This window comes from Camelus ferus, chromosome 9 (assembly GCF_009834535.1).
Source record: "Camelus ferus isolate YT-003-E chromosome 9, BCGSAC_Cfer_1.0, whole genome shotgun sequence".
Taxonomy (NCBI): Eukaryota; Metazoa; Chordata; class Mammalia; order Artiodactyla; family Camelidae; genus Camelus; species Camelus ferus.
This window is the reverse complement of record NC_045704.1, coordinates 70,640,500-70,666,839: the sequence shown is the minus strand read 5'-3', so window position 1 is coordinate 70,666,839 and position 26,340 is coordinate 70,640,500. Positions and strand designations below refer to the sequence as shown.

General features: G+C 38.9%; 1 protein-coding gene across 3 annotated transcripts in view; it reads right to left on the bottom strand.

The window, feature by feature from the left end:
* Positions 1-26,340, bottom strand: part of LOC106730414 (atherin-like) — a 128,415-nt gene that overhangs the window by 23,364 nt on the left and 78,711 nt on the right. Inside the window, exons 1-4 of one of the 3 annotated variants that reach the window (XR_001366871.2) lie at positions 10,772-10,791; positions 901-1,002; positions 516-619; positions 191-314 (exon numbers count right to left, since the gene is read on the bottom strand). Coding sequence is in view for 1 of the 3 variants with exons in the window: in XM_032487173.1 (XP_032343064.1) it covers positions 904-1,002 (99 nt within the window). In the remaining 2 variants the exon portion in view is untranslated. Of the gene's footprint in view, positions 1-190; positions 315-469; positions 620-900; positions 1,003-10,771; positions 10,792-10,814; positions 10,886-26,340 lie in introns of those variants that run through there. The other 2 variants (XM_032487173.1, XR_004322688.1) reach the window with 2 other exon arrangements.

The window sequence follows — 26,340 nt, the reverse complement described above, 5'->3', positions numbered from 1 at the left end:
ATGGCATGAGAGAGTTGTTTGAGGTCACAGAAGGAACTCTTTCCACATCCTAATGATGGTGGTAGGTACTTGAATCTACATAAGTGCTAAAATGCATAGAACTGAATATGAAAAAGTCAACTTGACTACATGATAATATAAAAAGTAAAATTATTAATTAAAAAAAAAGAAGAAGACTTCCCATGCTTACAAGGTACAAGGATCCAGGGGAGTTTGTCAGGATCCAGCTGCCAGAGCTCATTAGACGTGCCATTAGACACAGTTTCTCTTCTGTCTCCACCTCCTGGTTAAAAGTCAGCCAGGCTGCGACGTCTCTAAATGTTAAATCAATGTGTCAAAAATTATTCATGTATAAGGGGATATATTGTCTTTGCTTTAATAATCATTTTAAGACAAGTTCTCCCCACAAGATGGAAAAAATGACCACCAATAATTCCAAGTTTACATTTGCCCCACAAACAAAAAGAAATCTTCACTTTCCCTGAACATAAACAATTTCCATTGACAAAGCTTACATCCTGTGTCCATTCCTGAGTGCATCCTGAATGGCCAGGAGCTGGAACCCTGTCTTTGTCCACGTCTGTTGCTGGACCAGGGATAGGGGCAGCCCCATCCACGCCTAGACAAGAATGAAGTAAGTGTCGTTAACCGAAGGCATGCTGGATAGAGAGAAACATACGTCATGTAAGGTGGATTCAGTCCCGGGAAAGACATTTAACTATTCCTTGTTTCAGTTTGTCCATGAAAAAGAAGGGGATAATAACAGTATCTTCTTAAAGCAATGACAGCATCTCCCCACCAGTGAGCTGGGTCACAGGCTCGCCTCTGTTTCTCCCAGCCATTTACACAGGCTGTTAACTATGGTTAAAGTGAATGGGGAAACAGTGCCACGGTACCTACATTTCATATTTGTGAAAATGCAGGGTGCTGGCACTGGAAGTGTCCACGGGAAGTCATCTCTCCCATCCTTCTGATTTCAGCAAGGCCCATGCTTGTGCATTTCTAAGGGAAATAACATACATGTTTATGACTTTCATGGGATAATATCCTAACACTCAGTAATATGCTACCATCCTCAGGAATCTCAGAAACATCTTAAATTCAACTAAGTATTCCATGCTGTTGCTTTCATGAAATAACATGAAAGCTCAGGCCCCATCAGTATCTTATTTTCTTCATTAATAATTTTTTAAAGGAGTGAAGGAGCTGGTCTTTGCTATTTCAAATGCCATTATATACTCTTGAAAAGTCATTAAGTCATGAAATCCTTCAGCAATCATTTGTTCTTCGTATAGCAAACTCTTGTTCTGCTAAACTTTATCGTTCAGTCTTTAACCCTTTAAATCTTTTTTTTTTTCCTAAAACTTTCAGAATATCTGCACAATCTCCTTCAGGATGAAGGGAGACTGAGCTTTATAGATTTTCTCTATAGAGAAACTGACAACTAAAAAACCCAGAAATGTCTTCAGAAGAGGAAAAAGGAGCACAGAACCCCTAGACGAGGTCATTCCAGGATCCTGAGGGAGTCCCAATACTTTCCAGACCATCTGGTCTGTATCTAATTGCTAATGGATTGAACAGATTTTTTTTTATCCACAAATATAGCCTAAAGGGGAATTAATTGGGATTTTTGAGAAAGCCTGGCACAAAAGAGCTGTTGTCAAAGAAAGCTAAAGAGGATAGTGATAAGTCAGGACATCAAATTGCACAAAATACATATTTTCATTTTCTAATGGGGGAGAAATGTAGGGCTGCTTATATGAAGCATTTTCAAATCTATTCCATCCCCCCTGTAATTCAGCTGCACTAATTAGAATCTACTTAATTTCTCTGACCCCTTCTAAAAAATGAATCCCAGCCAGTACTCCAATTTTTTTCCTTCCTGATACTGTAGCTTTAATTGTGCATGGAGCTAAAAAGGTTGCCATGGAGATGGGAATCTGTGATGGGGCTGCTCTACTTCTCTGGCCTTGTTCTGAGTCTGGAGTGGAAGGTTCTATTGTTAAAAGAACAGAATTTTAATTTCTACCAATAAAACCTGTGTTTACCTTATAATGCAATTTTGTTCCTGTTGCTATCTTTTATTTCACAAAACCAATAAGGATGCTCAAGATGACAATAACGAGAACGTTTTAGACGATTCGGTTTGTGACTGCTGGAGAGCCCAAAAAAGGTGTCCCAACAGGCTCTGACGTTCAGCACACGCTCCTGCCATAGTTTGGAAACGTTTGCCACCTAGTGGCGACAGCTGAGAAATGCCAAATGATAGGACAAACGTTTCACGTTTTTCGTTACTAGGAAGCAGGAAGAAAAGAGAATCATTGTTTCCAAAAATAGATTCTTCAAAGGAATTATTATTCAATAGATTCAGCGGCCACTGTTTATACCTCCTGCCTCTCTGTATGCTGTTGTCTGGAATACATTTAAGACAGCTGAATTGTTCATTACTCAATGAGATCTTCGACAATTCCTTCCTCTGAGGTCTTCTTCAAACCTTCTATTGCACTCCCACTGTATTTTGTTCTTACCCCGATTACAATACTGATCACATTGTATTTAGGGTGTGAGTGTGTGTGTGTGTGTGTGTTTATCTTATGCCAGGTTAAGTAGTTCCATGAAGGAAAAATGCTTTAACATTTTGTGACTTCTCTGTTCCTCTGGCAGCACCAGGGATAGAGCAGGCTCCCAGTAAACGTTTACTAAATTAATTAGTTGCCTTCTACCTTCAGCGTCTTCTTGAAGCACACGCCTCCTTACTCTCTTTATTCCATTGACCTTTTCTAGCTCATTCTCAGCACGCAGCAGCTCCCAACGCAAGACCTTTGCATACAGGTTTCCTTTGCCTGGGGTGATATGCCTCCTTCCTCTTTTCACGTGGTTGATAGCTACTCACCACTTCACTTTCAGAAATTCAGAAATCTCCTCTAATATTCTTAGAGCTTTGCACAGTTGTGATTTTACATTTTGGGGCAACTATTTAATTCCTGTCGGCCTCCCCCAATAGTATGGAAAGCCTTTGAAAGCAGTAACCACACCTGCTTTGGTTCACTGTGGTATCTCTAGTGATGAAAAATTCAGGCTTCATTATTAATTATAATTAAGTAGAATATTTGCTCATGAGTACCTTTTTATATTTATTTTATTGAGGTATAATTGACATATAGTGTTGTGGGAGCCTAAGGTATAAAACATATTGATTTTATGCATTTATGTATTGCAATATGATTACCACCCTGGAGTTAGCTAACACCTCTATCATGTCACGTAATTATCACTTATCTTTTGTGATGGGAGCAGTTAAGATCTAGTCTCTTAGTAGCTTTGCAATTTATAACACTATTGTTGTTTACAGTGACCAAGCTGTGCGTTACATCTCCAAGTTTTATCTACTGGTTGCACATTTTTATCCTTAAAAAACCTCTCTCCAACCCCTACAGCCACCTCCCTGGCCCCTGGGAACCACTTTTCGGCTCTGTGTTTTCAGAGATTCCAGCTTTTTGAGATTTCACATCTAAGTGAGATCATACAGTGTTTTTCTTCTCTGTCACTTATCTCACTTAACGTAATACTCTCGAGGTTCATCCCATGATGACAGGTTTTTAAATGTTTTACAAAAATAATTCTAAAAAAAGAGTTATCGTCAGAGAATGTTTAACCTTGTTGGAAAAAGTGCACAATTTGACCAAGTTTATTTGAAAGATACAATCCTCATTTGAATATTTAGGTTATTGTAGGATGAAAAAATAAATAAACTATCCATCTACCCATCTAAATCTACCTATTTATCTTCAAAACACTCAGGTATGTTTTCCCGTGGGATTTTCACAGGCTCCCTTCACATGTTCAGTCAGTAAACATGCAATCATGAGCATCTGTGCAGGATAGTATAGCAAAAAGAATGCAGACTTTGGAGTTAGATCCAGTTTCAAATGGCTTGGCTATTTCCAGGCTATGAGAGCTTGTTGTTGCAGCCTCTAAGAATTTCAATTTACTCATCTTTTAAATGGGATTAACAAAAACAGCTTTTCAGGACAATTGCAGAGATTAGCATACCCTTATTTTTAAATCATCCTTGTTAATCCTTGCTGACCAAGGTAAGTACCTACTATAAGCTGGGAAAGCAAAAATAAGTAAGATGCTGTCCTGGAACCCCAATGTATAAACCGGTGATTCTGAAGAGGGCTGACAGATCTGTAAATAGTGATTACAGTGAGAGGTAACAGGGAGAGGAAAGGGTGAGTCAGAAGCACACGTGGTGCTGGCACTGAGGGGCCGGGATAGGGGTGGACTTGCCCGTTTCCTCTCACAGTGGAGGTGTTCTGGTTAGCAGTACGCTAGGGCACACTGGCTGAGCCACTAGCTCTGTGGTTTGGGGCATGCTGTTTAATCTCTGCGGCACACCTCAGTTTTGTCCTCTGTAGCAAGAACTTAATAAAGCATTTACTAGGTGCCAGGCATCCTTCTCAATGCTTTGTGTGTCTTAACTCCCATGATGCTTACAACAGCCTCATTTTATAGAAGAGGAACATAGGGTAGATAAAAGTAAGTAATGAATATCTTGCTCAAAGTCATAGAAATAATAAAAATGGCAGAGCTGAGATTCAAATCCAGGCATCTGGTCCAGAGCTCCACACTTAATTGTAACTGACTTTGTAAAGTGCAGTTAATAATAATAACTGCATCTCTAGCACCTTCCACGTTGTCTGGCACGGAGGAAACATTCCATAAATTTTAGCTTTTATTACTATTAGATAATTCTACTTAGTGGAAATACTCATTTAATTCAAAGTGAATTTTAAAATCTAGTTGATTCTAAGGGAAATATTTAAAAATCTTGTTCTTCTAGGTTTTTACCAATAGATGTAGGCAGATCACTAATCACCAGCAGTGTTTTTGCCTTTCAAGAGCCCTCTTGTGGAAAAGCACAATAATTCAGGGTAGCGCTTTTATTTATCTGAGAATTGTTACATATCTGGGAAGAAATACTAAATGTAAAGAAAATCTATTAATATTTTTTAAGTTAGCATCACATTTCATTTCACTGAATGTAGCAAATATATTTCATTATTGATGAAATTAAGTAAGTAAAACCTTGCAATGTTGTAAAAAAATTAAAAAGCCATTTCATGGAAAAATTGGAATCTGACATCACAGGAGAGCAAATCTTCTATGACTTTACAAGTCGTTTCTATTTACCTTTTAAACTGTCAAAAATTTTCTAAGGTAAATATTGCAGATAAAAATCTGCTTATCTAAAGAAAATAATTGCAACATTAGCATCTCATATGAGGTATGTTTTTGTGTCATTTATTCATTTTAAAACAAGCTTGACTAAGAAATTAACTTTGAACAATGAATAACCCTGAGTATGTTTAAATATGCTACAGTGTTTAAAAGGTTCTTAGGGCAATTAAAGGTATGAACTGATTAAATATTAGTGTCTGGATGAGTCATTTATTGGATGGCTCTATTGTGAGAGTTAATGCATGTCTTTATTGGAGAAAATAGTCTCCTGGCAAGGAGTATTTATTTGTCTCTGATGTTCTTGGTTTGTTACTGTAGAGATGTTTATCACAGTGACTTGATCTTTACCTTCATTTATGAAAAGGATGCTGTTATCTGCTCTCAAAGCAGAGAGACACCTGTACTTTCTAACTCGCGTTTCTGAATCATAACGAGTAGTCTTACTGTGTGATTTCTTGGGTTTTTACCATCTCCACTTTGGACATAGAGATGATGTGAAGAACTTACACAGTCTTCTCCAAATGAAAATGCACATGGTCAAATGTGACCTTACTATTTAAGTAATCAACAAGCCTCATCAATTTAACTTATTAGGAAGAGCTCAGTGCTAATGTCTATTGAATTTTCTTCCAACAGAGATGTTTACTGAGCATCTATACTGTACTCAGTTCATATGCTGATGTTTTATGGCCATAATCTCTTATAATCTTCACAATAAGGAAACATCATCAGAGTCATTAAGTTGCTCAGGTTCTGAGAACAAGCAGGTGCAGAGCTGAGACCAGAAACCAAATCTGTCCAACTTAATGGTGTTTTCCTAGACCTTTTGGGTTCTGCACCCAATTCCAGTGTTGAGGGGATGGGTTTCCCCCTACATCACCAAGCAATTCTCAGACACTAACAGAGTGTCTGAGAATTCAGCTCAACTCTGACACTACCTTTCTGGACATAGACTCTGATTTCACAGATGAAGGGCTGAGTCCCACAGAACCGCCCTCAACTGCAGGCATCAGCCGCAAGCTAGGCTGTCGTCTGTGCTTCTGACCCAAGGCCATCCATCAGGGGTTCCCACACCACCTCCTTGGGCTTGACTAACTTGCTAGAGTAGCTCATAGAACTCAGGAAAGCTGTTTACTCATCGATTACCAATTTCTTATATAGGATGCTGAAGGATATGAATCAACAGCCAGATGAAGAAATACACAGGGCGAGGTCTCAAACAAGGGAGGCTGGGGCCCAGCACGGTGGCTTATGGAAGTGTTCTGATTCCTCAGCCTGGAAGTTCTCCAAACCCTCTCCTTTTGGGTTTTTATGGAGGTTCCATTACATGGGCATGATTGGTTAACTCGCTGGCTGTCGGTAATTGATTCAAACCCTATCCCCTCTCCCATCCCTGGAAATCAGGGGGTGGGGCTGAAGGTTACACCCCTCTATTCAAGGCCGGTTCCCTTGTCAACCAGCCGCCATCCTTCAGTGCTTTCCAAAATTCATCTCATTTACGTAGAGCCAGTTGTGACCAAAAAGGGCTTATTGTGAATAACAAGACACCCATTTCACCTTTATGGCTCTGAAATTTGTCAAGAACTGAGAGCAAGAGAATAAATATTATAACAATAGCTGCTCCATGGCTCTTACTGCTCAGCAAATTCCAAAGGTTTGGGGAGCTGGGAGGCAGGAACTGTGGCGTGAGAGCAGCTATCAACTTCTCACTTTGGTCCTCTGCATGGCCAAACACATATTTATTGTAAATCAAAATACTGCACCAGCTATTTCCCAGTGGCCTTCTTGGTGCCATAGCATAACCAGAAGGTGCCTCGGGTGCTGCCAAGTCTGGGGGAGCAGATGTGAAAGGTGTCTGAGCTGGTATGATTTGGGTTTTCTGCATGTCCCAGGGTACCTTCCTTTTTATATATTTTGCATCTTGGAGTTCTCTAAAATATCTTATTTGACAAAAGACTTCTACAACTAAAGACCACTTGCCATAGACGGAATGTTTGCAGTCCCCCAAAATTCATATGTTAAGATATAATCCCTAATGTGAAGGTACTAGAAGGCCGAACCCTCATAGGTGGAATTAATGCCCCATAACAGAGGCTGGAGGACACTCCTTTGCCCCTTTGCTGTATGAGGTTATAGTCAGGAGACAGATGTCGATGAGGAAGGGGCTCTCACCAGACACCAAATCCACCGAAGCCATGATCTCAGACTTCACAGCCTCCAGAAATGTGGCAAATAAATGCTTATTGTTTATAAGCCACACAGTTTATTGGATTTTTGTTTTGGGAGCCTAAATAGATTAAGACTCCAGTCTAGTTACACATGCTGCCTCTTAATTTTTACCCCTCTGAATAGGTAGAAGCTTCCTTCAGTGACTTTGTTAACTACCACCACACATTTCCCCACCAATGTTGACTCATGAAGGCTGTCATTTCATCAGTAGACCAATGGTTTAATGCACGTACAGTGGTTCCTTGCAAGAATTTAAGGGCCTCTGGCAGGAGTGGGTTGTTTGGTCCAAACCAGAGCTTTATCTTTTTATCAAACCAACAATTGTTGAATTTCCAATCTTGCTTTTCCTGTTCTAAGGCCAATTATTGGACTTTTCTAGCCAGTTTTTCTCCCTTGGGAACACAACAAATGTTTGACTGCAACAGGTTCTTTAAGGGCAGCATCCCTTGCAGAAATGTCCGCAAGGCGACCCCCTCAGCTTCCAGGGAGTCAAGTTTAGGATGCCCTGAAATCTTAATAAGAGCTAAAGTGGCAGGTAAAAGTATTGCATCCAATAATTCCTGAACATAAGGGCCATGTTAAATTTTATTGCCACTGGCAGTAAGGGAAGCCATCCACCACATTCCAAACTGACGAGCTCACTCCAGAAGCATATCTGCCACCAGCATAAATATTGGCAGTCTTGCCCTTGGCTAAACTACAAGGGCATATGTTCAGCCTGTCGGGCCAAAGTAGCCATAGGTGAAGCTGCTGCTTCAACAATATAAAAAGAAGTTGCAGTAGGACACCCAGCACAATGGTAGCCTTTACCATCTTCCAAACGAGAACCACCAGTGAACCGTAAGAAGTCAGCATTACTCCAAGGAGTTCCCTCCAGATCATCACCAGGCGTTAGGAGGTGAGTCATCAGTGTTAAAGAGCTGCCACAGACTGTGTCAGAGACGCGGGGAGAAGAGCGGCAAGGCGAAGGCCATTGCAGTGTAACAAGTTACGAGAGGAGCAGTTACCAACAGGACTTCACAAGAGGTGAGGCAGCTGACGGAGAACTGCTGAGTGTGAACACAATTTAGGAGGCACTGCACAAGGCACAAAAGTGGCCGAAGCAGACCCCACAATGGTTATCTTGGTGGTCTTAAACAAAGGGGCAGTGGCTACGATGGCTCTAGGCAAGGGGAGTATCTCCATGTCACATGGTCCAGCTGCTGGCCATCACCTGCAACGGACTGATGGTGGTCCCCATGTTTCGGGTCTTCCCTTCCTTTTCATACACAAAAAGGAAAAAGGAAACTGGATAACTGGGATGCCCAGGGGAAGGTGGGTTTATTAAACTCTCTTTTAAGTCCTTGAAGTCTATGTAGTCTGCTTCTTCTCATAAAATTGGGTCAGGGTTGTTATTCTTAGTAAAACATACAGAAGCTTGGCCATAAGAGAGACGTTTGGAATCCAATTTTGGCAATAATCAACTAGTCTGAGAAAACTGAACAGTTGGCACTTAGTTTTGGGTTTGGGGAAACTTGGGACACCATGGAGCCTGTCCGGATCTCGGTGTAGCCCTTGTTCTGACATCAGACGTCCTAAATATCAAACCCGGGTTTGGGCAAACTACCATTTTTCCTTGTCATCCCATGTCTTTTTAAGGCTAAAAGCTTTAGCAAGTGGATGCCATCTTCCTGTAAGGAGGCTTGAGAAGATCAAAGAAGCTAATAATCTACATTTATTGCAACAAAATAGAACCCCTAGGGAACTTTATATCATCCATATCAGACCAGGATTTGTGAGAAATAAGAAGGGCTCACTAAAATCCTGAGACATTACTGTCCAAGTGAATTGTTTTTCTCCCCAGGAGAAGGTCAACGGTATTGGCTAGCTTCATCAGCTGGAATCCTAAAGAATACGCTGCATACATCCATTACAGTAAAGAGTTTGCTTCGAGGGCATGGAGTTTGTCGTGTATGAGGGTTAGGAACAACAGGTGTCCAGGGATGATGATAATGTTTGTTGCTCAGAGGTCCTGGACAAACTTTCACCCTTGGCCCTAAGGTTTCCTCCTGGGTAAAATGGGGGTATTACAGGGACCAGGACAAGGGACAGTGAGTCAGGAGTGGACAAGATGGTGGAGTAGGGAGTCCCTGAGCTCATCCCCTCCCATGGGCACACCAAAATTACCACTATTTACAGAGCAATGATTGATAAGAATGACCTGAAGACTAGCAGAAAAGATTCTCCACAACTAGAGATATAAAGAAAGAATCAAAAGGAGATGAGTAGGAGGAGCAGAGTCACGGTATAGTCAAGGCACAACCTTGTTCCCAAGAGGAAGGAAAATCCTAAACCCAGCTACTCAATAATGTGGGAATGGAAATTCCGAGAGGCTAAGGGACGTGCTTAGGGCTATCCTCCGAGACACCGGTGTTGCTGAGAAACTCCAGGACCCTCCCACGTTCTTTTCCAGCGCTCTAGTTTACAAACTATGATTCCATGGCTTAGTGCCCAATTATGCTCACAGGAAAACAGCACTGAGGTATAGTTCAGTATTGCCCTAAACACAATAACATTCAAACGCACTTAGAAAGTGCACTGTGTTTCTCTCTTTTGAAAGGAATGGTTGTTTTTGTTATCAGAATCTTGTCACTCCCATCTCATAATCGAGTCCCCAATACATTTTCAAGTAGAATTTCTTTGAAAGAAGCCTTGTGCATGGCAGTTTTATTGCTTGGAAGCTCAATTTGTTCCAAGGATAAATCTGAGTAAAACAAATGATACGTTTTCTGCAAAACCTCACAGCTATGGTGTTTCTTCCTGCTTATGTCAAAAGAGATAAAACTAGAAAAATAAACAGGAATGTAACCTAGTTAAGGTGGCCTGGAAATCTCAACATGCAATGTCATTTACTACTAGCAGATGGGACAAAATACAGTCAAAAATACATTAGGGAGGATTCATTAAATTGAGGGGTGAGATGGTAGGAAGAGATAAAGAAAGAAAGAAGAAAGGAAAGAAGGAAAGGGAAAAGGGAAGAGAAACTCAGTTTTGACATCAAAAGGCTAAGACCTTGCCCCAGATTAGTCCACCAGAAACTCTGAAATTACAGAAGCGAGTATGACTGTAGCTCACTGTTGATAAATGCTAGCTGCTCAGGTCTTTAAATGTGTTAGCTTCAACTCTCGCTACAACATTGCAAGATAATTATCATTAAATCCACTTTATAGATGAGAACACTGAGGCTCACACAGACCAAGTAACTTTCCCCTAGCCTCAGAGCTGGCCAGTGTTGGGAGATGAGAGTCAGTCGTCTTACCTGTTTTTTTCTGGAACCCAAAACTTGTTTTCCTTACGCCGTGCTGCCTCTGGAAACTGCCCCAGATGTGAACATATCTGCTAAAGTCAGCCACAGGAATTTGCCTTTTGTGTCCTAGGTTAAAATACATGAATAAACAGACGATTCACATCCCATCTCCAGGAGATGTCTCTTTTTAGGTTGCTTTTGCGTCTTCACTACCTCTGTCTCTTAAGAGCATCCCTGACCAATGCTGCCATTAGGAGATATAACACGGAACCTTAAATTCAACTATCGCTTTCAAACCCTGGACAGGGAGCTACTTTTTCTTCGGTAAGAAATGCACTGATGTCAGTCATTACCAGGAGAACTACCTGACTCTAGGGAGGCAGACACTTTGCAAAAGGCTTGCGACATCATAGGAGATAGGCTACTGGGTAGAAAACGGTAGCAAGAGAGCTACAACCTCTAACCCTGATCACTTTCCTTGCCAGCATATGTACGTTTCAGAACTGCAGCCTGCACGATTCCTTTGGGGTGGTCAAAATACGATCGTCCACATAAACCACGGATTTGCTGTCTGGAGTGCATTCTCCATATTTGTATTATCCAAGCACAAAACTATTTCTTTGGCAAAATATTTCTGTCCTGTTGCCATAGTCATAATTGCATTTTTTTTCCTTTTATCACCTGTGTGCTTTTTTAAAAAGTTGACCATTTCTGGGATATATTTTAGAAATGAAAAGAAAATTCAAGTTGATATGATATTAGCATCTGATTTTCCAGAATAAGTAGTTAATAGTATTAGCTTTATATTCCCCCCACTTTTTTTTTTTATCCCTTTCATTATTTAGTAAGAGAAGCCCTTTAGGGTATGTTTTGATTTTAAATATTAGGTCAATATATTTTGAATCACATTTCTAAAATCAGCATTTGCATCCCTGAAGTAAATTATCCATTGGAATTGCTAAGGCAAATTCAGCTGTTTCTAATATTAGAAGTAACAATCTAAAGAAAACTACATTAAAATATTTTAATTGGTCAAATATTTTCTATGAAAAGATTTAGTAAAAATATTTGTGAAGCCTGCATTCAGTGGTTTTTAGTTTTTGTTTCAAGCATTGAAACTTTTAAAGCATTGAATTCATTTTATTATTTTCACCAGATAAAGAACAGTTAAAATTTCCAGGCTCTACTGTAGGTAAGTATGAGTCAATACATATCCACCAGAATTTGTCTAAGCATTGTTATTTTTCAAACTAAAAAGATCCTTGTTTGAGGGAAGAAATGAAGCATAGTGGTAGATAAGCATATTTTAGAGACTTCCCTGTCAATGATGTAAGAAAAAGAAAATCTTGGTGTACACTTATACACAAACATGCACTTATACACACTCCTAATTTCTAAAAAAATGAAAATCAACTCAGTTGCCTCTGAAAATGACCAACAAAAATACTTCTCAGTGATTAAAAACAGTAAAAATGAAAATAAGGATATTTGACCACCTAAGCCAGCAATTGTTCAAAGACTGTTTTTGTCTTTTAACAAATTCACTAGGCTATTTGATATTCTGGAGAGACAATAGAAATATCTAGTTTATATTTTAAAATAAGTCCTGTATTTTATATTTTTTCACCTATGTACTCATTTAGACAGAAAACACCTTAACATAAACTTTGCAATATAAAGAATTCAAACATCAAGTTCCAATTATGTAAACACAGACAATTTAACACATTATATATGTGAGAATATTGTCTCTTTGAAAAACATCAAGGTTTCTGGGTCTTTTTGTGTATATGGACTTAATCATTATATAATAAGAGTTGAACTAGTTTTTTTGCCTTTATCTGATAAGTTCCACTGATATGAGTAAGATTTTATCAGCAAAAATTTTTAATAATGCTCTGCTTTGAAATATGAATACATAATAGAAATTCAGTAATAATTATATGTACTTTGATTAGAAGCAACTAGACTTTAGATGTTTAACAAACATTATTTTAATTAATTTTTTTATTGATGTATAGTCAGTTTACAATGTGTCAATTTCTGGTGTACAGCATAATGTTTCAGTCATACATGTATAACATATATTCCTTTTCATAGTCTTTTTAATTATAGGTTACTACAAGATATTGAATATAGTTCCCTGTGTTACACAGTTTAAACTTGTTGTTTATCTATTTTATATACAATAGTTAGTATCTGAAAATCTTGAACTCCTAATTTACCCTCCTACCTACCCCCTTTCCCCTCTGGTAATCATAATTTTTTTTTCTATGACTGAGTCAGTTTCTGTTTTATAAATAGGTTCATCTGTGTCATTTTTTAAGATTCCACATATAAGTGACATCATATGATATTTTTCTTACTCTTTCTGGCTTATTTCACTTAGTATGACAATCCCCAGGTCCATCCATCTTACTGCAAATGGCCTTATTTTATTATTTTTTATGGCTGAGTAGTATTCCATTGTATAAATATACCACAACTTGTTTATCCAGTCATCTACCAATGGACATTTAGGTTGTTTCCATGTCTTGGCTATTGTAAATAGTGCTGCTATGAGCACTGAGGTGTGTGTATCTTTTCAAATTAGAGCTTCCTCCAGTTTTATGGCCAGGAGTGGGATTGTTGGATCATATGGTCTATTTTTAGTTTTTTGAGGACTCTCCATACCGTTTTCCATAATGGCTGCACCAAACTACATTCCCACCAACAGTGTAGGAAGGTCCCCTTTTCTCCACACTCTTTCCAGCATTTATCAAACAAACGTTATTTTAATTTAATCTTCAGAGAAATTTCCCGAGGTAGTTATTAAACTTATTTTATAAACAAGAAAACTAAATGTGCAGAAATTAAGTAACTAGCCATAGTCATGCAATTTGTCAATCAACCCAAGACTGATTTCAAAGCCTGCGTGTTTGCCACTAAACTGTCTTTCCTGAGAGCAAAATGCTTACTTTCTGCCACTGCCAGCTATTTTAGTGTTAATTTTAGGTTACGTTGCATGTGCTTATATTCTCTTCTCTACTTAGATCAGTCGGGAGAAACTAGGATTTTCTGTGGCAACAGTTTTAACTCTGAAATGTCCATGACTTAACCAAGGTTTATTTCTCAGTCACCCACATGCACTGCTGGGTTGGCAGCATGAGCTCGGCTCCATGGGTCATTAACGGTCCCAGTGTGGAGGCTCTACCAATGTGTAATCTCCCAAGTGCCACATAAGCTGGAGAGAGGAACACGACTGTGACACAGTCTTCTCAGTGTCTTAACCTGGAATGACACGGGTCACAGCTGCTCACATTTCATTGACCAGGACTAGTCCTAGGACCCCACCTAACTATGAGTTCAGGGAAGTCCAGCTTTTCTCATGCAGCAGAAACAAGGAAAACTGTTTATTGGTGAACACTAGTAATGTCTACTGTAACCTTCATATTATAATCTAATTTGATTAGCATTAAGAATATTTTTAGCTTTTCATTAATATAATGGGAAAAAAGAATTCCTTCTAGATTATTTAAGGAGAAACATATAAGCCATATGGCAAATGTTAGAATATGAAAAGAGCAGTAAGGAAGCACAAAAACCAACAAATAAGCAAAAAGAAGGGAACAGATGAGGGAAATAAAGCAAATGTAATTGTACAAAAATATGAATTAGAAAGTAACATCAAACCGGAATTAAATGCTAAAAAGGTATGAGCTCAAATTAAAGAGGGAAAAAAGCTACAATCCACACTGTGTGAATGTGTCACACCTAAATCTAGTTAAAGTAGGAGTAATTCTATATGAGCCAAGGACAGACAGAAAGATAGACGGAGATGAAACCAAAGATGCACACAGACTAGCATGTATTATTGTAAAGAGATTTGCCACAATCTATGGAAGAATTAAAATCGGTTAAGCACCCAACCCAAGTAACTAGGAAAGATGACCAAAATATATGTGAAGAAGGCAGAAGGAATGGCTTAATAAAGATATTAATGAATTTTGGAATAAGAGGGAAAGAAAGTGGAATTCGTCACAAACTGCCCCGATGTGGTTCTTGGAAATGGCAGCAGCAGCAGCAACTGGAAGAGTGAGAAGGAATTTGATCATCAAAGGAAAGACAAAAACAAAACCCACACACTCCAAATGCAAAACAAGGAAATTAAGTTAGGAAAGGTATCCGGAAAACTAAAGAGAATTATGCAGTCGTGCTTCTCTCAACTACTGAATAATATCTGACGCCCAGAATGAGATGGTATCAATGACAAAATATGAAGTATGTCATTGGACCCAAGAAGAGAAACATACTTAGAGTCTGATACCTGTTAACAGACTGAGAAAGTTGTCAAGAGATACCCTTGAACAATATTTCAAATCCAGGCAATTTCAGTATGAATTCTTTTAAAATAGCACTAGAAATAGGAACATTCTTTTATTTGAACTGTATCTGCTTTTTAATTTTCTAATGGAGGTCCTGGGGATTGAACCCAGAACCTCCCACATGCTGAGCATTTGCTCTACCTCTGAGCTATATCCACCCCCTATTTGAACTGTATCTGACCTCAGAAGAAAGAAGGAAATCTTTCTGAGTATTTTGTGCATTGAGTTACACATATGTTAAAATCTGACAAAGATAACATCCAATTAAAAAAAAAAACAAATTTGCCTGTGAATATTGGTGCAAAAATATAACAATCTCCCCAGATTGTTAATACACTAAGATAATAAATTTAAAAGTTTTGCATTACGACCAGGTGGAATTATCCTTAGAATAAAGGGGTAGTTCAACATCTGGAATCTGCTGATATGATTAGTTGTAGTAAGAAGTTACAAGGGAAGTCATATGATGGAATCAATAGATACTAAAAAGTATTGGCTAAAACTCAACACCTCTTCCTTTTTAAAAGCTATGAACAAAATAGAAATAGGAGGCTTTCGTATACACGAAAACCACATTATATTAAAAAGATCACTGTATAAATATCAATATAAATTATGATATGCATCTTGTATTTTGCATAAACTATAAAAGTATTCTCTTAAAGTCAGAAATTCAAAACAGAAGGATGTTTACTGCCGTCTGTATTATTCAATAGTGTCATACTTACTTCACTTAGTATGACGATCTCCAGGTCCATCCATGTTGCTGCAAATGGTCTTATTTTATTCTCTTTTATGGCTGAGTAGTATTCCATTGTATAAATATAAAACATGTGAACAATGGGGAAAAAAAATGAAAATACACGAATGGCTGTAAATGATATCATCATATAACTAGAAATGCCAAGAAATTAACTGAAAAATCAATATAAGCAGTAAGAGGGCTCAGTAAGTTGAGTTGCCAAATAACCTAAATAATCTAAATAAATTGTCCAATTATCTAAAAGTCTTCTCATTATACTCAGCTGGAAAGGAAAGGGAAGGAAAACTATGTCACCTATAATAATATAAAGAGAAATTTCCAAGGATAAAACTTAAAATAAATGTATAAATGCATCCATACAGATAAACCATAGATTTTGAGCTATAAAATAAGATCTGAATAAAAATAGATATCCTCTATTCTTCATTTGGGATACTTAAATTGGAAAGATATCGATTGCACTAAATTAATCTAAACATTCAACACAATCTCAACAGGATGTTTGAAATTTTATTAAATGCTTCTAAAGTTCACCTGGAAGAACAATCATGGGGAAATTTTGAAACATTCCACGGGCTGGGTAGCACTAAAGCAGTGTGGTACCAGCCCCGGATGGACAAATCAACAGAACGACCAGGAATAACAGATAAAGCCAAGCCTATATGGGAGAATTGTAACATAAAGTATGTAATAAAAATAGCATTTCAAATCAGTGGCAGAAAGATTATTCAATAAATAGCACTAACCTAATAGGAAAACAAAGTCTCTAATAGCACATACCCAGAGCCTATTAATTTGGCTTCCCAGGTTTCTCTCCAACGCCTCCTCTTCTCCCTTGTTTATTGCTGGTGTATAAGTGAAGCCATCACCACCTCTCTCCTGAACTACTACAATAGTCTTCTGAAAACTCTCCCCAATTCCAGTTTTCTGCATTAATTTTTATTTTAATAAACACCAGAATGAACTATTCAGAATTGGTAAAGATGGAAATTCAGAGTAAGAAAGTTATATTAGTAGGAATTTTTAGGCAAGTTTTCTGAGACATGTTAGTCATTCCATAATTTTGCTTATGGATTGATTTTGAGGACAATATTTTAACAATATCTCATCTATTACATGATTTCAGACCTAGAATGAAAATTTGGAATATGATATGGAAAGGCCTTTGTGTCAAACTACAATCACCCCTTTATTTGTCTCTAATTTCACAATCAGAAGTAACTTTGGTGTGAATCATATATAGCAGGAAATGATACGGAAGCATTTACCTTGGCTTGGAATAAATTATATGATATTCTGGGAAGTAGGTTGTTTTTTTTTTAAATAATCACCTTTTGCAGTATGTTCACATTAAAATGTATAACGTTTCCTGGGAAACGAACTAGACCTTGGAACTGACAAAGTGTGGTCCTCTGACTAACTGTATCATCATTCCCTGGAGACTCGTAGGAAATGCAGACCCTAAGCAACACATCAGACCTATTGAATCAGAATTTGAATTTTTGCAAAATTGTCATGACATTCTTGAGAAGATTAATATTTAAGAGTTAAATATTAATTTCAACTTATAATTAGCTTAATGCAAGATTATTTCCTGGGATAACCCCAGCTCAAATCCACCGTTTGAAATTTCTATTCTACAACACAAAGTCACAGGGAATTCTCAACTCAATCATCTTTCTGTCTGTCTCTTCCTCTCTACTCCTTCACCAGATGTTGAAATTAATATTTATCACAGGAAATGAGAATTGATGGAGAAGCTTCCCCCTCTTTTTCCTTTTCTATTATATCAAGCTTTATCAGACATCAGCTGTAATCACCCCAGATACAAATGTCAATATTGCAAGATGTAGTATATTTTTTCTTCTTTCTAGAAGAAACTAGATTTTGCTTCTAATCATTTCAAGCTATATTTCATTGTTAACTCTAGACTATTTTTTTCATTGCCAATGGTACTTTTTAAAAAGAATTTACAATGGAAACACTGTGCAAGCATGAAAATATTAGAAAAATCTACCTCAGTATGTCTAGAGGGAGGCCAAGATGGTGGAGTAGAAGGACACTCATAGCTCACCCGCTCCCACAAGTACACCAGCATGTCTATGTGTTACTCCGTATCATAACTCCAGTGTCCAGTGGCAACTATAATTTCAGCTTATGAAAGACCTTGAAAGTGGTATAAATTTGAATTGTATGTGCCAAATACTAAGAATATGTGTTTGAACTTGTCTACCATATACATATACATATGTATTTTCTCCCAGAAGAGATGTTTTTTAAAATTTTATCCCTTCAATCAAAGTAACCTTGGAAAATAACTATGGGTGTGCATTTGAAGGATAAGCATTTTCTAATCTTTCAACTGTTGTCACAGAAGGAAATTACTTATTGGTATCATGTATGTCGTTTAAAAGCAGGTGATCTGCTCAGTGAGATAAATCTTGGCCATATGTTAGTAGCCTGAAAAGAAAAAAGGGTTGTAAGCAGAAAATATATTGTGAAAATAAGGCACTTACAAAATTGGTCAAGCCGTCATCATTTTATGGGTTTGGTAAAAGTAAACATAAGATGTATATACGTTGTTCTTCTGGAAGTCGAAGTAAACGATGATTTTTATTTCTTATAACAATATCTCTTTTCAACTACTGGAGAGTTTTCTCAATGTGTTTCTTAGACTATGAAAGAGGGAAGGACATCTTTTTGTTCCAAAGGGAAACTTCAGATTAAATAATTCCTGGATAGGAGGCGTAGGGACTTTATGGAGGGTGGAAAGAACTAGCGTTGCAGGTCTCCCAACCACAGGATGGGGGCACTGGGTGAGCCCAGAGAAGGAAATGGCATCACGTCCAGGCAGTCAATGCTTTGGGGCCACATGGACAATGGGACTCCCACAGTTATACTCCATCTGCATTTACTTGTTCATTCTTTCAGCACCTGTGTACCAAACACCTGCACAATTCTAGGTGCTGTTCCAGGCACTCGAGATGAAGCACTGAACAAGACAGACAAAATTGTCCTCAAGAAGCTGTCATTCTAGTGGAAGGAGACAAACAAAAATAAATCGACAAAACACAAAATACATAGAATATTAGATAATGAGTGCTACGGGGGGAAAGTAAAGCAGGAGAGGAGCACAGGCAGTGGCGGGGGGGTCCTCTTTAAATATGGCGTCTGTTGCTCTTCAAGAACCAGCCGGATGTTGACAACATGAGAGACATAGTTAGAGATTTTGTGTTTTAAGACTAATTTCTTTTTCATTTATTTATCATTCAGCTTTTTAAAAAGTATATTCTTGATTGTATAATGCCTCTCCTCACAATCCTTTAAAGGTTCACTATCTTTCTCAGTATAAAATCCAAATTTTTTACCATGGCCTGCAAAATCACTTCATGATCCGGTCTTACGGTCACTGTCTGGCTTCACCCTCTACCGTTCTCCTGCTCACTCAGCTCCAGCCACCATGGCCTCTCTGCTACTCCTGACACACTCACTCTTGTCTGAGGGCCTTTGCACGGCTGCTCGCTTTACATTGGAGGTTCACCCTCCAGGTCTAAATGCCCTGTTCTCTTGCTTAGTTTTGGTCTGTGAACATTAATAGAAACCTCAACTGACATAGAGTCAGGAGGCCAGAAGGGTGAGCTCTCACACCCTACAAAGATGAAGGGGTCCAACAGGAAGAAGAAACACTTCCTCTTCTTTCCCGGCAACGGCTCAGCCAATGAGAGTGTCACAACTCAGAATGAAAAGCCGCCATACTTTGAACTCTCAATTCCTACAACGGACCCCTTATTTATTGTAGCTCTCCCAGCTGCCTTTTCCCCTTCTGTGAAAGAGTTCTACTCTCCGTGTCCTGTGGGGTTTGCTCATGTTCCACCATGATTGCAGACCCTAAATCACAATTCTTTGCTGATTCCAAATAAACCTATTCTTGCTGGAGAAATAACTAATGGTCCATTTGTTTAAGGTCAACATGTCTTTCTTCAATATGACATATCCTTTACACCTCCTACCTAAAAACAAAACAAAACAAAACAAAAACAAACAAAAACACCTTCCACTCCATTAATTTGTTCTCTTGCTGAAGCTCAATTTTATTAATCAATAGAGACTGAGGATTTACATCCTTACGTTGGACAGTCCATGTAGGACTTCTCTGCGTAGGTGACACTTCAGCTGAGAATCAAATGACAAAGATTGATTCAGCCCTATGAAAAGCAGGAGGAGTGTTTTCTAGGCAAATGGAAATTGGTCTACAAAGTCTAAAGCTTGAGCAGTTTGAATTGCAAAACCATGAATGTGGCTGGAGGAAGGAGGGTGAAGGAGAACTAGTTTTTAGATAAAGTTATGCGATATTGTAATTTATAAGAAATTTATATTTGGTCTTTCAGATGACTAAAATATATTTTTCATATATATCTGGTCTCCTTGCAAGGTTCAGTGATAAGAGCAATGGGAGTATCCTTTGTTAGACTCTTTGGTCTTGTCCTCAGTTCCAGAAATCTGCCTCAGGGCTGTTGATGTGAAACGGGTGTCCTGATATTCATGACAAGTCCATTTCCACCACAAATGAATTTATGTTAATGAGATGAATTTTGGAAAGCATCTAAGGATGGGGGCTGGTTGCCAGGGGAACCAACCTAGAATAAAAGGGTGGAAATTTTAGCCCTAACCTCTGATTTCCTGGGAGAGAGGAGGGGCTGGAGGCTGAATCAATTGCCAATGGACAATGATTTAATCAATTGTGTCTGTATTATGAAGTCTCCATGAAAACCTAAAGGACTAGGTTCAGAGAGCTTCTGGGTTGGTGAGAACATGGAGGTGCTGGGAGAACAGCACTCCTGGAGAGGACATGGATGCTCCATGTCCTTTCCGCACACCTTTCCTATGCATCTCTTCTGTCTGACTGTGCCTGAGTTACATACTTTTTAATAAACTGGTGATCTAATAAGTAAAATATTTCTCTGAATTGTGTGAGAGCCATTCTAGCAAATTAACTGAACCCAAGGAGAAGATCTTGAGAACTTCTGATTTATGGACAGTTGGTCAGAAGTACAAATAACTACATGGATTTGCAACTGGCACCTGAGGTCCGGGGCAGCCTTCTAGGACTGCTTTTTCCTTTTCAAGAAAACAATACCTAGGGTAAAGTGGAGGAAAAGGTAATAGGGCCTGGAGACAGAAAATCAGGGCTTAATTATGGTTATACTGTGTAAAGCCTTGATATTTAGCAAACTATTAACCCCTATAAATCTCATTGTTTTTATTTGCAAAAAGGATCTTAGGTAAACACCTGGTTTATAAGGCTGCCATTATAGCGTTTACAATGAAAACAATGAACAAATGTAAATCATGCTAATTGATGATAAGGACTACCAGACAAAGGGGAGTGAGGTGGTTTGGCTGGGCAGGGCAGTGGAAGGAGGTGTGCCCTTTTACATGTATTGATCTGAGAGGGCCTCTGGAAAAAACCGGCATTTGAGCAGAGACTTGAATGTACCGTTGGACCAAGCCATGCAGTTTTCCATGGGAAATATGCTTCCGGCAAAGGAACAGCAAATACAGAGGTCCTGAGATCACGGTGTAATGGGAGAACAGGAAGGGAAGCCAGAGTGGCTGAAGGAGAAGGACCAAAGCCTGAAAACAGTACCAGCGAGGAAGCTGCCCTGGAGATGAGGAGACAGACAGGGGAGGGTCTCATAAGTTGTGATAAGGACTCTGGATTTTACCACGAGAGATATGAGAAAGCACTGGAAGGTTTTGAGCAGAGAAGTGACATAGATAACCTATTTCTCACAGCGAGGGATCATGAGTAGAAGCGAGGAAATCCGTTGGAAGTTTATTGCTACAGTTCCGCTGAAACAGTGCTGCACTGCAGATTTTACCTGTAAACAGTAATATAAATATTTACTATTATAGTTTCCATTTCCTCCATTCCAGCCAAAGGAACTCATTTTAGCTCTGAGTATTTTTCCCTGTTTCTTGCTAGATCCAGGAAGGGAAGGGGAAGAGAGGCTTGGCTGACAAAATGTAATTCTCATTAAAACTAATTTTTGTGATCGAATCCCCATGATAATCCAGGCTCTGGTCTGCCTTAATAATGATGCATAGTTGTTACTGCTTGAAAATGACTAGGGTGTCAGAAATCACAAGGAGATATTTTGCAATTTGCTTTTTTTACTTCGCAAGTGCAAAGTTTTCCTTCTCAGATAGAGGCAAGTAAGAAACATAAATTCTCCTGGGCCAGATTTCCTTGATGCATGCGCCTGTAATGAAAAGCACCTTGCTGAGGGAGGGCTAGAAAAAAAAGCTGGATTAAAGAATATTTTCTTATAAACTTTATGAAAACATTATCAGGTTAATAAAAAATACAGTATAAACCCATAATTTTTAAATAGCGTATTAGTACTTGCGCTATGTGGCCATAATGGGTGTTGCCATGACACAATTATAGATACATGATAGCCGTAAGCTATCGCGCTGGGGCTGATTAACGTAGTTATTCAAATTTCAAAATATGACAATCTTTGTAAAGTGTTGCCCCGTTTTCTTGTCCCTAAATACTTCTTTTAATGCTCAGTGTTTTGCAAAGGTGAACAATGAGAATATGCTTTAGTTGTTTATTTTTCAATCCTCAACATAAACCTGATTTGGTGCAAAAGCTTTGCTCCAAGACTGGCTTAAGTGCCACATACCGCCCAACCTATGATCTTCTAAAGTCCCAGGTTTAGGGAAAGCAGCAGTGGAAAATATTATTTCAGACACAGTTAAACAAAACAAGACAAAGCAACACACTGCGCCTAGTTCTGTTGTAACAAAACACAGTCACCTTAGTTGCCCTTCATTTTAAGAGGCGGGATTTCAGACATGTCATTTTCCGTAACTGCTCACCGCTCACTGGCACTCTTCCTGCCACCTCCTCTTACAATATTTGCCACCACCACACAGACTTCTGTGTTACAGGAAACCACCCTTCCAAAAAATTACCATTTCCCAAATTTCGCTGAAATGACTCAGATGCTGCCCTATTTTCTCTTTGCTGCCAAACTGCTCTTATTTCTCTACAATTTCCCTTTTTAGAAAGTTTAGAGCTGCAAGTATTCCATTCCTAGCTCTCCTTCTCCTCTAGCAATTCTGTGAATAGGTAAGCTATCACTCCAGGTGCTCCACAGCATTTCGGTCAGTAAAGCCATCGATTATATATGGACAGACACGGGGACGAGGGGGAGTAAGGGTGTGGACCCAGGAGTCAGGACAGAGACAGGGAGAAGCAGAAGAATCAATACAGGTGTGCGGACTTTTATTTCTATATTTCCTACAGAAAAGTTACTGTAGAAAAGGACTCCATTTTCTAATAAACAAAACAGCCAAAACTTGATGCAAAACACAACTGGAAATCCAGGATATACTTTCTGTTCATTGGAAGGTTTTATGGTTAACAAAAGCTGATATTATGTTAAATTATCTTCATGGGCGTAGCCTATGCCTGTTATTGGATCTATTTGCTTGTCCTAATGATTTTTGGGTAGAAAAAAATTATAGGAGGGGAATCCAAAGATAGGAGTTTAAGCTTAGTTGTATGACTTTCATCAGTCATTTAAATTTTTTTTTGCTTCCTGGTTTTCCTTTATTTTTAAACATGTAAAAATTTAATACCATATATGTATATGCTATATATATATTATATGATATAATATATCATATATTTTGTATATCACATACTGTTATATAGATGATATATATATATATAATAGGATTAATATAAAAATTAAATAAATTAAAAATGTAAAGGTCTTTGGAAACCAGCAAAATACTTAATATAAATCCTTGCTTTGTTTATTTTATTTTTACTTCTGGGAAAAAAATTAGCAAGGCCCTCCAGACAGGAAGAGCAGAATTATCAGGATTTAGGAGGACAAAAATGTTACACAGTGTCTTCTGGATTCCATTGTGTACTATGTACACAACTTATTTTAGTTCTTTCTAGTATTTTTCACTTAAAGTAAGCTTTCTTAAACTAAGGCACCTTTTTAAAAAAGAGGTCTATTTGTCTGTTGTGGACAGAATAGGAAAGACAAAAGGCAAGCTATTCTCCACATTAACTGCGTCAGAAGCTGTGCTAGGGCTTCGTATTTCCAGGTGGTACCCACCACTGTTTGACAAGTGCTCCTTCCCCACACCCAAGCCCCCTGTGGGGCTGGGGGATGGCACTTCCTTAACCCCCAGGTGTAGCCCTGGCCGTGATACTTGCTTTGTCCAATAGGTGGGAGCCAGAGTGTGCCCGTTCCAAACTTAGCCCTCAAGAGACAACAGCTCCCCCACTGCTCTTTCTGGGAGCTCGGACCTTCAGCGTGAGAAGAACGCGCCCCAGGTATGTCCTGCTCCTCCTGTCTGGGCCCCAGAAACTGACACGTGAGGCACAGCTCCTTCCCCAGCCTAACCGTGGGTCTGTGAGCCAGAGGCTAAATGACTGATTGGGGGTGTTTGATAGGCTGCATTATTATGTCAAGACCTAATTATTCAAGGCATTTCTATTATGACTTCCTGCTAAAGCTTTCTGAAAGTATGAGACCCAAAGGGTTCTTCTGATTCTTTGTACCCAAATCCAGTGTTTGGAAGAGCCCCCTGAGGGAAATGTGGAGTCTCCAGAGCAGGACACTCATATCCAAATCCCTTATCCTGTGGGGGTGAGGGGACAGGGCTAGAGGCAGAGGGAAGAAAGACCAAAGGCTCCCAGGTTAGAATGTGAGATAGTTGAAATCCACCGAATTGAGGAAAAATACCAGTTAATTCAGTTTAAGCTCTGTGAGGAGGAATCACAGGGTTGAAGCAAGAGGCTATTAGTGTTTAGGGACAATCCTTCTTCCTAAACTAGAAGATCAGAGATGAAAGGTACCCCTACATGCGCGCGCACACACACACATACATGCATGCACTTGACTTACCTATTACACCCATGGCCAAGCAGAGTGTGGCTGCAGCCTTAGGAAAAGGAGGTGAGCAGCTAATCAGGCAATCTTGCTTCTAATGGGGTTCAGGACTTGCTACCCCAACCTGCAGCCCCTTGGCATATTGACTATTTCAAGCTGAAGGCATTCCAGACATAACAGTTGCAGGAAGGATTCTTTTGACTTTCTCTTAAAGCAAGTCATAAGATCCTCATGTGAGAGGTGCCATTCCTATACCTGGAGGAAAGGATATCTTCATCTCCGAAGGTGGCAGGATGCAGAGGGGAATTGGAGAGAACGGACCTTGCCGAGTTTCCCCATTTCATCCTGATGCCTGATGCCCCTTTTCGTCCTAATCACATTTTCCCATGACTCTCCACTCTTCAGCAAAGCTAGCATAAAAGCACTCAGGTTTCTTCATTTCCTTATGAAGTCTTTCCTGTGTCATAAAACTTGTATTAAATAAATATGTATGCTTTTCTCTTGTTAATCTGTCTGTTGTTACAGGGGACCCAGGCAAAAACTTAGAAGGGTAGAGAAAAAAAGATGTTTCTCCTCCCTTATGCGTACATCTTCATAAAACCACCTCACCCCAAACCCAACCATGGACCTTCTCTGGATCTTTCTGGAGGGCAGTAGAGATTTTACCCAGGAAGACTCCGAAACGAGTCCTTATTAGACATTAATTAAATTGAACCCAAGGTAATGCTGTGCTCAAAGCCAAGAGTTTATTTTTAATTTATGTCCCATTTTACACTATGGCTATCCATTTGATCCAATGTAGCGATGAAATTAAGATATTCTGATAATGAATAAAAGCATCCTAGAGTTGAGGCAAAATTTCTACTATAAACCTTGTCAAATTACCAAATTCTCAGGGAGAAACGTGAAATCTCCTTGTAAGTCCAAAGCTAAAGTCTAAAGTAAAGTTAAGGCTGGTATCAGATTTTCTTGTCTAATGAATAAAATGTTCAAAACAATAAAAGCTTCAAATCCATCTTCTAAAATGTCTTATTCTGCTCAGGCTCAGCTGGGAAAGTTTTCCATGTTGGGTGACATTGGGGTTCCCCACAGTGGACCACCCATTAAGGGAACGGCAGACTATTAAGTTACCTAATCAGAAGTAACTAGTCAGTGACATTACTCTAAAGAAGACCAAAGGATAAGTAGCTGTACTAATACATTCTCACGATTTAAAAGGGAGCAAGTCGCCAGTCCCTCCAGGCAAGGAGCCCTCCAGGGCAGCGTTAGGACACAGGACCCCTCTTGTACCTAGCACTGATCGCGCCAGCAGCTTGTCTCATCGGTATCTGGGGAAAGCAGGAAGTGGATGAAGAAAAATCTTGAGTTTAGCCTAATACCATACTAGTTTGCCAGAATCAATGACCAGTGAACTAAAACTCATTTCGGAGGAATCTCCTGGAAAGAGGTTAACTTTGGCAATTCTCATCTCTAGGAAAATTTAAAAAAAAATTTTTTCTTTTAATTTCCATTTTGCCTTTGAGCACT